This window comes from Sander lucioperca, chromosome 22 (assembly GCF_008315115.2).
Source record: "Sander lucioperca isolate FBNREF2018 chromosome 22, SLUC_FBN_1.2, whole genome shotgun sequence".
Taxonomy (NCBI): Eukaryota; Metazoa; Chordata; class Actinopteri; order Perciformes; family Percidae; genus Sander; species Sander lucioperca.
The window spans coordinates 17,033,547-17,045,024 of record NC_050194.1 but is presented as its reverse complement, the minus strand read 5'-3'; the positions used below and the strand labels follow the sequence as shown (position 1 = coordinate 17,045,024).

Here is an 11,478-nt window from a genome sequence, read left to right as displayed (position 1 = left end):
CAAATGTTTTTTGTAGTGCATCATTATTTAACCAAATAGATTTCATACCATTCATCATGCTGTCTAATTATGCATTGTTGTGAAAATACAGGAGATGAAGGTTGATTTCAGGACTTTATTGCAAAGGTTAGATGCACACCAACACACAAATGGTTTCCTGATTAGTGTAAGTCTTCAGAAATGGGAAGAAAAGTGATTCACTCAGATAACCATTCACTCAAGTTACACTGAGGAAAAGGAGAATCCATTTAGCATTGTCTTGCAACTTAGAAGCAGGTATTTCAGGTATCGGAGTTCTCAAACTCATCACACAGCACAATTAAGCCTCTAGAAAGATAAGTGAACACCAGCCACTAAATTGGCTTTGATCTTGATAAGCATATTTTGTTAAACCTTCTAACAGGTAAAACATCACTACTAAAATACAAATAAAATGTGCAAATACAACAAAGGAGAAAGAGCTTAAATAAGATATAGTCTACTGTGCAAATAAACAGCTCATGTTTACATTCTACATTATCACACTTCAGCAAAATAACAAGGTTTTGTTTTTTTGAAACCATTCCTGGACACCCGGATCACTATTGAGGAAAACTTGGCAGAAGGAGTAACTGATAGATGCATGTGATTGAAACATGACTAGTTATTATACCCATGGAAAGGTTTCCATTTTAACAGTGCTCAAGAACTGGGCTTCTTTTTTGTTTTGGCTTCATCTCTTTAAAATATCTGTTGCTGTCCAGATGGGAGCGCTCAGGATCAGATTCTGCTGATATTTCTCTTTTTCTTATGAAATGGCAAAGCAAATCCTTATGCCTCCAACTCCAGGCCCAGACCAAGTTTGTGACCACCAGCATTGATGCTCTTCCCATCCACCAGTGCCGAGAGGACTAGTTTCATACCTGAAATGCAAAAATGAAATACATGTATATTTATGTTACTGAAAAAGAGGTCCATCGTGTTTTCAACTGTATGCTGGACGAGAGGTGGTTCTTACCAGGCCGGAGAGTCTGGGTGTATCCAATTCCTACCAAGCTTGCATTATTCACCTTAGCCTGGAGAAAAGTATTAAATCATTAAATTAGTATTCAGAGCGTACATACTGTACAGCTACAAGGCTACACAAACTTCTATATATTTGTTATTTTAATGAACATTTGATGTACTTAAAATTAAAGTAAGCAAACAACAGTTCAAGAGAAAAAAGTGGAAATGTTTACCAATTTCTCATGAAAATGTCTTTAAAAATCAAAGCGAAATTGAACGGTTAACACATTTTTAAGACACCCTGTTGACAAACATGGGTGGGAAACAAATTCCTTGGGGGAGGTAAAAAAAAATATATAACACACTTACTGATATGGAGGCACTGGAGTCTAACTGGTATTTGGCAGCAATTCCAAAGCGAGTGCCGTTGCTGCCTGCCGTCCAGGCAAGATTAACAGCAGTCTCTAGTTTGTCGTTTACCTTCTGGTAAATGGAACCACTAAACTCTGAACCATCATTTCTGAGAGAAAAAAAAAGCCCCAAAAAATTAAAACATCCCTTGCATGTCAGTATTTGTTTTGTAAGTTTCCCCTGACAAAAATATCACATGATCAATAGATCAGTGCGATTTTGTAAAGCTATTTGTGTTACTCTACAGTAAAGTTACTCATCTCGCTTGGCTCAAATATTTGTTGATACTAAAACTTACACATTGGTGTGGAGCTGGAAGTCTCCAGTCTTGTAACCAACTGAAAAGTTGCTCTGGGTCATCTTTGATTTGGCTGAGTCAAAAGTCATCTGGTAGCCAGCCAGCCAGCCCTCGTAGCCGGCCACTGCTGCTCCATGGATCGTAGGACCAGCAAAATCTAAATCTACATCAGCACCAACATTAAGGTATTCCCTTTTGTAAGCCGTCTTGACCTTGCCGCTCTTCTTGCTGTGAAATTTAAAAAGAAAATGAAAAGTGAAAGTTAGAAGGATGTTCTTTTTACAATGACTGATTTTACAATTAACATATGAAACCTGTAGCTTACCCTGTATTTGGTGAAAAAGTAGTGTCAAAAGTAAGTTTCAGCCCTTTGGTGATCTAAAGAAGATCATTCCATCAGTCACACACTTAATTTAGAGCTGTTGCATTAGTGGGATGATCAGCAAAATAAAGTTTTCAATTTACCTGATCCTCAACACAAATTTCAGTTCCAAGTGTGTTTTCTGTGGTCCACTTCTCTGAGAAGGTCAGCCCATACTCAGCCCACTTGTACTTGGTTTCCAGGGTTCCGGTGACCTTGCTGGTGTCTACGTTGGATGAGCCGGACGTTTTAAACTCCTAAAGTGAATACAAGAGGAAATTAAATCATATCTGGAAACAGTACAGCAGGTTTGATGAGTACATCCACTACTGTAGAGAGAGTAAACACGGTAAAATCAGATACTAATATTGACAGAGTTTAAAAAAAAAAAAAAAAAAAAATCTATCGGCTGGTATCAGGGTTTCCGCCAGAAAAGTTGTTTAGCACGGTGGCAAGTGTCTTTTTTCGACAAGGGCCCGGCTGGGGCCAGTCACAGACGGAAGGCAGCATTAATGTAGAGCCCAATAGTTTCTGTAATAAGAGAATCATGGACTCGACTGAATAGCAAAATTGAGAATTTAAAAAAAAACTATAAGACTGATTCCATAGGGCCCTACATCAAGTCCGTGCTAAAAGCTAAATGGAGATTTGAAAATATGTCCAAGTTTTCAACCGAGCCACCTTACTGTACCTGTACTTTAAAAAAGAAATGTTAAAAATACATTAAAAAAATAATTCCCAGTGGCTTAGGCCCGGTAGGTGGCAACTTAGGCCCGGTGGGCCACCAGGCTTGCAAAACACTGGGGGAAAACCCTGGATATTCATTTTTAAACCTAAACACATAACATGAACAAGGATTTTTGATAATGATCCCTGAAACTTTGTTATTAAAGAATTGTCACCCTACTGAACATGCCAGTGCTCTCTGATAGACAAAATGTTTCTAAATTACCTTAAACACATTGGCATTTCGGTACTGCACTCTCTCTATACTTATTGGCCGATGTATATGCTGAGAACATTATCTGTGATAACCTAAAACCAGTTGATAATACCTGCAATGCACTACTGTATATTTATAGTAACAGCTAAACTCACCACTCCACTTGAAGACTTTGTCTTCACATCAAGCTTAACCAGTCCAAAACCTGCAAGGACAAGGACAGTGAGAAACTACTTACTGGGTTTGGTAATTCATTTCAAAACAGTCGGCCTGTCCTCTGAGGGTCAATAAATACACACTTATAAAACTGCCTTTTATCTTGCTTCCAGTTACCATATCCCTTATTGAAGATGTCCTTTGCTGATTTTCCAAGGTCCGCATATGTCGGAGGAACTGCCATTTTGCCTGTCACAAAAAGGACCATTCAGAGAGCGTAAATGATGAAAAAAGAACCATAATAACACTTAATGATCAAAACTAAGCATGTACATAAAAGTCAGAAAACTATGCATCTCAAAACTGTAAAAGGATAGAAATGTCAATGTTTAAAAACAACCAGGGCTGTAGCTACCATTAATGATGCTGAGGTCATGTCCTGGGTATCTTTACTGGGAATTATAACATTATAGCCACACAATTTCGAAAATGGTATTTTGTAGGCAGATTCTTTTTTATACTCTATTTACTTAAATGGACTGCTTTTGGGCCAAAACCAAAACATAATGGTAAAGAAATAGGAGACAGTATTTCCCCGTGAGAATTGTATTGCAAGGTGGAGAAGCCTAAAAACAGAATTTAGAACTTGTTGGGAAATGATGAAATAGCAAATATATAAAGCAAAAAAAAATTAGAGAGAATTGCAGAATGAAAAATCCAACTATTAAAAAAAACATTTGGGCGAATTTGCCAGTTTTTCTAAAACCTTGGTTACAGATTTGACTACAATTAGTTACTGGTTTTATTGAAGTAATGTTTAAACCTCATGAATTATTTTATTGAATAGTTATAAAGTGCCGTTACTGGACTTAAACTAGCTGTACTGCCAAGACACCTGCACCACTTCAGAGTCATACAGTCTCCATTACTCTCAGATTCTGTTACGTCTCCTCATTGTCAAGGTTAGACCGGAGGCTTCAAACTGTCTGCTTAACGGAACGTTAACGGTAACGTAAAGGATAAAGGTGTGATAGCATACCTGGCAAAACATCATTGAATGTGTCTTTTTCTACCATTCAATTTGGCATGAATATAAATATCAAAGCAGCCGTTTGTAAAATAACGTGGGATCAAATGGGGAATAATGCAACAAAATTAGGATTGTCTGTGAATTATGCATACGCAGTTGAGGATTTTCACTATTCAAAAAGTAAATTATAAGAAATATTACACTGTCATTGGTGCCTGCCTGCTACAGTATTTAAAGGGGGTTGAACCATAGACTATAAAACTACGGTTGAACACACGAGGGTGGTAGCGGGCGTTTTTTAGCTAGCAAATCGGACCTTTGGTAACCATTTCACCGACATTCAAACAAAATAGAACTTGAGCAACCTAAGTAATTACATGACCTATTACTTACCGAGTATTACTGTTGTCGAAGATGTTGCTGTTAACTTGTGAGATAGAAAAAGCGGCAGAAAAGCGACAGGCACCGGTGTAGGACGATATGGAGGAGACACCGCAACAAACACCCTCCTCCTGACCTCGGCGCCGCAGGACCCTAAATATAGCTGTTTATTTTGTGCCTGTCTAAAATCGGATCGAGATGATGATTTTGTAATTATCGGGTAGTAAATTAAACATTGGTTATAATGTTTGGCAACAGTACACGTAATTTTTGTCATTTGCAAGAGTCAACATTTTTCATGCCAAATGTGTGCTACCAGCACACCGGCAAGTGGAAGACCTCTAAATCACCATATTAACCTAACCAATGCGCTGATGTAACGTCAAAGATCCTCACACTACAGACTGTACATATTAACCATAGACTGTTAATATTATTTACAGTCTATGATACTAACGTTTTACTGAACTTTTATTTTTTTATCAGGAACAAACAAAAAACGACAATAACAATAGCAGGGAAACGTGAAAATATACAACATTCATTAATATTAAGCATACAGTAATACCAACTATACTGTAGCCTACTTAACCGCTTTCTTATTTTTCATATTATTGATGTCATAATTAGTCAGTAACTGTCAAACTTGCCCAAAGTTAGCTTTGGTGTCAGTCCACGGATCTTCGTAGCTATTTTAAATTATTTGTACCTACCCTAGTATAAATAACGCCATCACAAAGAAAACTAAATCTTAGTCTATGTGTAAAACATAAAGAAATGTCTTTGTAGCTCAGTTTTTCTCCTTATAAAATGACCATCTAATGTACACATTGTTTTTGTGTATACCAAGAGAAAAATCATATGAAAAATGTCCTTTCTAGTCAACAGAATATTCAAAATCACACATTTACTGGTACAGTCCGGAAACTAACACATTTATCACGCCTTAATCAAGTTTTAGTTTTAAGTATGTGCCCATACGTGTCCACTCACCATCTAATGGTTATTGGCTAAAATGTACAGTAAACATTAGCTTTCGACAATTTTATAAACTGATCATCTCTCATGCTGAAGACTATGCACAGTATAAGCCTATTTATAATGCACATTTATTAGAAGGTGCAGTGGGGGAAATTAGTTCAGAAACTGTTACATTTTAGTTCTTTAATGATGGAAATGACTGAATGAGACACAAAACAAGTAATGTTGTTGCGTGAGCATATGAACACCATCATTTCACAATGAAAGGATGTGTTGTATACTGTCATCTCCATTTAGAATAACCATGTTTCTACTATGTCTCTAACATGATGTAATGACCACATCAATTACAACATCTCTCTTACTACAAGTTTCACTCTCAGTGAAATGTAGAGGCCATCTGAAATCCACATTACACTTAAAAAGCACATTGTGTTTCAAATAAATACATAGTTAAGAGCAACTGTAAACATATTTATCCATGTGCATGTTGCTGTAACACTGTATGAAATATAAAAATACCTATTGACTGTTACGAAATAACGAAATAAATTAATATTAACAAATACAAATTTAAGCATCCTTTTCAAGAACGATTACTACAGATTAATGTCAAAGATTATCATTTACACTGTATGATGATTTAAAAAAAAAAAAAAAAAAAAAGCACTACACAACTATCCAACAGTAAACATGAAATATTTGGGACATTTCTACACAGAGAAACCTATCATAACACTCAAGGTAATTGGCAATTGGAATTATATTTAAGACAGCTGGAAATAAATCTTTGATTACATGTGTTTGGCTGATAATTAAATTATCATACTTTACTGTATCCTTCAGTGAGCCATGAATTACTCTACATTCCACATTTAGTAACACTGTCAACATGTAATTATTGTTTCAAGGAATGAAAGACTTTCAAACAATGGCAAAGAAGTAACACCCGTTTCTCAACATGATGAACATTTTGCTATATAGAAAAAAGCAAGTGTAATGTAGATATTTACATATTGCTTTAATAGTGGTCTATAGAGTTATGTTTTGATAAATTACAAAGTGGGAGGTGAGCCAAAACTTTCAGTCAAGAATTAAGATTCATAGCACTGAAATTAATAGGTATTTTAATTGCACAGAAAATGGCAAACTGCTGTGAAGGATTACGGACACTGCTGCCTGAGAATGTTTCGATGTGGCTTCCTTTTATCATGTGCTATCCAAATATACTCTAACAAACATATGAGTAAGTCTTTAAGTTGAGAGGTACTGAAAAATGCAGTTAATGCTACGTTAAATGATATCCCTTTAGAGGACAAATAAACAACCAATAAATGAGACATATCTCCACTGTGGTCACTTTTCAAATCAAGCAAAGAGTGTTAATGGGGCTTTTAAGAACCTCTGCAGTGTTTTCTGGATTTTGTTTAATCCACCTAAAAAATGGTGGCAGGGGAGGCCGGTTTGAAGACAAGTCCCGGAATATAAGAAGGTATGGCTCTGTGTATCCCATCAGGCCTTGGTGCTAACAGGATCACAACAGTAGTCTTTGTTGATGAAGATATCACACACCGCCTCAGTTGGCAACTTGACAAAGCAGACTAAGACAGCACAGGCTAAGACGTGTCTGACAGTACTGCTGCTGCTGTTCATTATCCAATAAGCCTCCTCATCACAGCAGGTCTAGAGAGAGGCCAACTGTACTCGTTGGGGACGGGCCCGTTGACATTGCTCTCAAAGAAGGAGAACATGGGGAACCAGATGCGAGCTCGTCGACTCTGCTGGTAGGCCCGGGTGTTGGCTAGAGTGTGGTAGTACAAGAAGAGTCTGGTAGTGATATAGAACGCTATGAAGACGTCAATCGAGTAGTGTTCATGTGCAGCCAAAATGAAGAAGATGCCGAAGAGATTCAAGACCCAGGACAACGTGTGAATGAAGTTCCAGCTTCGTGGGGTGTCTGTTTGTGAAATAAGAAGAAAGAACAGTTGAAGATACATTGAACAAATTAGCTTTTTCTGTTGTCGTTTGGAGTTTTTACTACACCATCCAGAAATCTATCATATCCTTAGGTGACTATTTCTGTCCATGTCAGACTGAGGAAGGCTATTTTATTTATTTATTTTTTTGTTATTTCAGTTGTAATGCCGAAGAAGGACACTGGATGGCAACAAAGGGACAATGTTCCCATTTTTTCTTCCTCTACATGAGTCTTCCTCATGATTTAGTACTTCAACCTTCTGATGTCACAGCTTTTAATAACAGCTCATAATCTATCATAATGTTCATGAATGAATCTGGACAGACTTAAAAGCTACTCACAAGGGGCGCCTGGATAGCTCACCTGGTAGAGCCTGCACCCCATGTACAAAGGCTCAGTCCTTTGCTGCATGTCATTCCCTCTCTCTCTCCTCTTTCACATCTTCAGCAGTCCTGTATAATAAAGGCCTAAAATGCCCCAAAAATAACCCTAAAAATTAAGAAAAAAAGCTACTCACACTCTGTGACAAAGAAGTTGAGCAAGGTAAGGACCACAGTGTGGCCGCTGAACATGTAGTCACCACATGTATGCACTCCTGTCAGAGTCATCCCAAAACCGCTCCAGATGGCCACAGCTCGCTGTAGTTTGGCCCACATGTCACCATACATCTAGAGGGGGAGAAGAAACGATCAGTACTGTGATCTTTTAAAGAGGCAGATATGTAGCGTTTAAGACACACAGAAAACAAATAATGTGTTACCTTTCCTGAGCATTGCAGGTGCTGTCCTGGCACAGACAGGGAGGTGACAAACATGGTGATACAGCGCAGCATGAACACCGTCCCCATGAGGCTGCACATGCGCCGCAAAAGGATAGACCTACAAGTCGTGAGACAAAGTTAACGTCCATAGCATTGGTTTAAGGAACACACTGTAGGTATCCAACAACACAATCCCTGCGGTGACAACATTGTACTCTACTGTACCTGTGTTTATGAAGCAGCAGAACCAGCACCCAGATATTACAGAGGATCACTCCACATGCTTCTGCCATGGCAAAGGCCCATGGTATTCTAGGCACACTGTTGAACAGAGAAAAAAAGAGAGATTAATGCTGAAATGACTAGTCACTTATCAATTAAAAAAAAACAACCTCCAAACATTCTCTGGTCCAATTTCTTAAAAGGGAGGATTTGCTGCTTTTATCTGTTTTATATCCTTGTATGTTGAATATCTTTGGGTTTTGGACAGTTGGTTGAACAAAACAAGCAATTTGATGTGGTTTTCTATTATTTTATAAAGTAAACCATCCAAAATTGAGACATTAATCAACAATGAAGTCATAAGATAAATCTTGAATTAACTCTTAGACTCAGTCCTAAAAAGACACTTAACACATTAACATATTTGGGGTTAAAATACTACAGTTAAGGCTTAAATATTTCAAACAGCTTCTAATTTATATGTTTAAAGTTTCATGACTGATATTAGATAACAAAATATGGACTGTAATATCACTAAATTAACAGAAAAGCTGTAACTTGCTTCTTCATGTTTTATTGTGCCAAAAAAATCAAATCAGCTCTCCCAATAAACATGAAAAGACATTCAAAGCTGGTCAAAAGCAACGGGTCACACTACAAAGTAGGTCACTTTAAAAACCACTGAAAGGTCTCTTTGAACCAAAGCCCATCAGGAATATGTGAGGACAATAATAGAAACATGCTACAAGGAAGTAGGGCAATTATAATGTCCACCATCTGGTGTGAAAGTCTAACAAATAGTCTGTGATAAATATACACAGGGTTCAAAATTAACTTTTTCATCCACTAGCCAAATGGCTAGTAATTGTTCAAATTTTACTAGCCACTCAACAGATGATATTTTATCTTATTTTGATATATATACTATGTATGTAGGTTGTAAATTGTATTCTACACTTGTATAAACATGTACATTCTATTCATTCCTCTAAGTATTTTTTCAGTAGGTGTTCTTTGTTATCTTATCTATCTAATTTTTTTAATCTTATTTATTATTTCTAGTATACAGTATTATTAGTTCTTGTATTTTCTCTCTGTGTGTGAGTGAGTGTGTATGTCCTTGTAACTTGCTGCTGTAACACAGTAATTTCCCAGTTTGGGATTAATGAAGTCCATCTATCTGTCTATCTATATATCTATTTTGAACCCTGAATATATATGTATGGCATTTCAAAAGTCAGAAAAAAAATAAGGCTTAAAGAGTGTCTTATTTGTCACACACCCACCTGTCTAGGAATATATCTGGCAGCGGAGGGTATGTGCGCATGTCAGGCACCCTCTCATGCACTATGACCATAACGAAGGACGTGAACCCAAACACAAATACCACATAGATGGTGCTTAGCACTGTCTTCCAGTACTCTGGATCCAGGCGCCTCATCTGCAGCTTGTACTTCCCATTAGTGTACTGGTGATACTCCTCTCCCACTGGTGCGGTGTCAGTGCTGTCACAGTCTCTGCCTGACTCTCCATTACACAGCCAGTCCAAACTGCCTCCGGTGCCTGTGGGAGAGCCATCAAAGGGAAGACCCAGCTCCTCCAACACATCAATGTTCTGTTTCTGTAGTTTGCGGATGGACACCATCAGCCGCTTGATGTCCCCCAGCACCTTGAGCTCCAGAGGTGGTGAGCGGAGGTCATACTCGCTGAGGGCGAGCAGGCTGGTGCCATCCAGTCGGTGCTTGTTGCATAGCAGGTCCACATAGTCACAGAAGCCCTCTTCCCTCAGCCACTTGGCGACATGCTTGGGCGTCCAGCGACGGACACTCAGTTGGGTCATTGCCTTTTCCTCACTCTGAAGGCTGGAGAAAAGAACATCAACATTTCAACTCAAACAACTGAGCTCTCCATTACTGTCAATATCAGTTCCTTATTGACTTCCTTACCAATAAACAAAGGATTCTGAAGGAGTAAGCACTATTAGGCACCATTTACTTTCACTGCATCAGCAATACTAAAATACAAACCAAGCAACACTGCCACATAGACAGCAATTCCTGAGCTACAAAGGCAAGCTGAGCATTCACAACTTGAGCAATATATGAGGCAATCAGTGCCAAGAATGTGCTAAGATAAGTTTGCATACACCCGAAAAATGTAGGTGAAGGAGCAGACATGTTGACTTTTGCAATAGTCATAGATAAGGACTTGTTGGCTATTATCCCCAATCTTATTATAGCCCACACTATCCTACACACTAAAAGGAATAATCCTCGTTTAAGCTTAACTTCAGTGTCCCTGGAAACAAACCCTGTCTCTAAAGTCTTTACCAAGGATTACCAAGATATCCATACAATGTTAGCATCTCTACCTGTTGAGTGATTACATGATATGATGGTACGGTGGCTTGTATGGTTTAGATACAGCAGCTATAATTCAGTAACTTTGTCCAGTAAAAACCACCCACATCACTGGCAGTGGCTATCAATAAGGTGGGGCCAGAAGCTAATTCTGCGAACTTCTATCAATATCTTGTAACGTTAACGTTAAGATAACTAGCCGACCACATGGTTGACGTTGATGTAACCACAAGCATGCCTTAGGTAGACATGAAACCAAGCGAAAGCCTCATCTGTTTTATCACAGCAACTCTCCCCCGGCATGCTAACGTCAATTCAAGTCTAGCTAGCTAACGTTAGCTAGCAAGCTATGAGCTATCGTGATCAATGCGTGTGCCTTAACGCTCACTCACCCGGACTGAGATGTGACAGAAGACGATACGGAAACGTATTTATTTAGCTAGCTAGCTAAATGGCATCTTACAAGAATCTGAAGAAATCGTATTTGCTTATGTTGCAATAACACGGGCTCGTTGGAAATCATTTCGCCCTGGCTTCGTGCTGGTTAGCACTGTTGACAACACAAGGCGGTAATGTCCAGAGTAGCTGCGCACGTAAAATCGGATACACG

At 38.3% G+C, this 11,478-nt stretch overlaps 2 protein-coding genes across 5 annotated transcripts; both read right to left on the bottom strand.

Moving 5' to 3' along the window:
* Nucleotides 1–101: 101 nt before the first annotated feature.
* On the bottom strand, nt 102–4,863 carry LOC116061214 (voltage-dependent anion-selective channel protein 2). 2 transcript variants are annotated; one of them, XM_031315245.2, is made up of 9 exons: nt 4,580–4,863; nt 3,300–3,405; nt 3,156–3,205; nt 2,162–2,314; nt 2,022–2,074; nt 1,697–1,924; nt 1,357–1,507; nt 998–1,055; nt 102–902 (listed from the first exon to the last, which is right to left on the bottom strand). In XM_031315245.2, the coding sequence occupies exons 2-9, from the start codon at nt 3,379–3,381 to the stop codon at nt 811–813; spliced, it is 867 nt and encodes a 288-aa protein (XP_031171105.1). In that variant the 5' UTR covers nt 3,382–3,405; nt 4,580–4,863; the 3' UTR covers nt 102–810. The 2 variants fall into 2 exon arrangements, with proteins under 2 accessions (XP_031171105.1, XP_035853333.1); XM_035997440.1 differs by having other exon boundaries at nt 3,334–3,405; nt 4,580–4,736.
* An 853-nt stretch (nt 4,864–5,716) lies between these two features.
* On the bottom strand, nt 5,717–11,469 carry LOC116061126 (sphingomyelin synthase-related protein 1). 3 transcript variants are annotated; one of them, XM_031315049.2, is made up of 6 exons: nt 11,261–11,469; nt 9,795–10,370; nt 8,512–8,607; nt 8,287–8,404; nt 8,044–8,194; nt 7,201–7,505 (listed from the first exon to the last, which is right to left on the bottom strand). In XM_031315049.2, exons 2-6 carry the CDS (start codon nt 10,346–10,348, stop codon nt 7,201–7,203), a joined length of 1,224 nt encoding a protein of 407 aa, XP_031170909.1. In that variant the 5' UTR covers nt 10,349–10,370; nt 11,261–11,469. The 3 variants fall into 3 exon arrangements, with proteins under 3 accessions (XP_031170911.1, XP_031170909.1, XP_031170910.1); XM_031315050.2 differs by lacking the exon at nt 11,261–11,469 and adding an exon at nt 10,455–10,598; XM_031315051.2 differs by lacking the exon at nt 11,261–11,469 and having other exon boundaries at nt 5,717–7,505.
* Nucleotides 11,470–11,478: the final 9 nt, after the last annotated feature.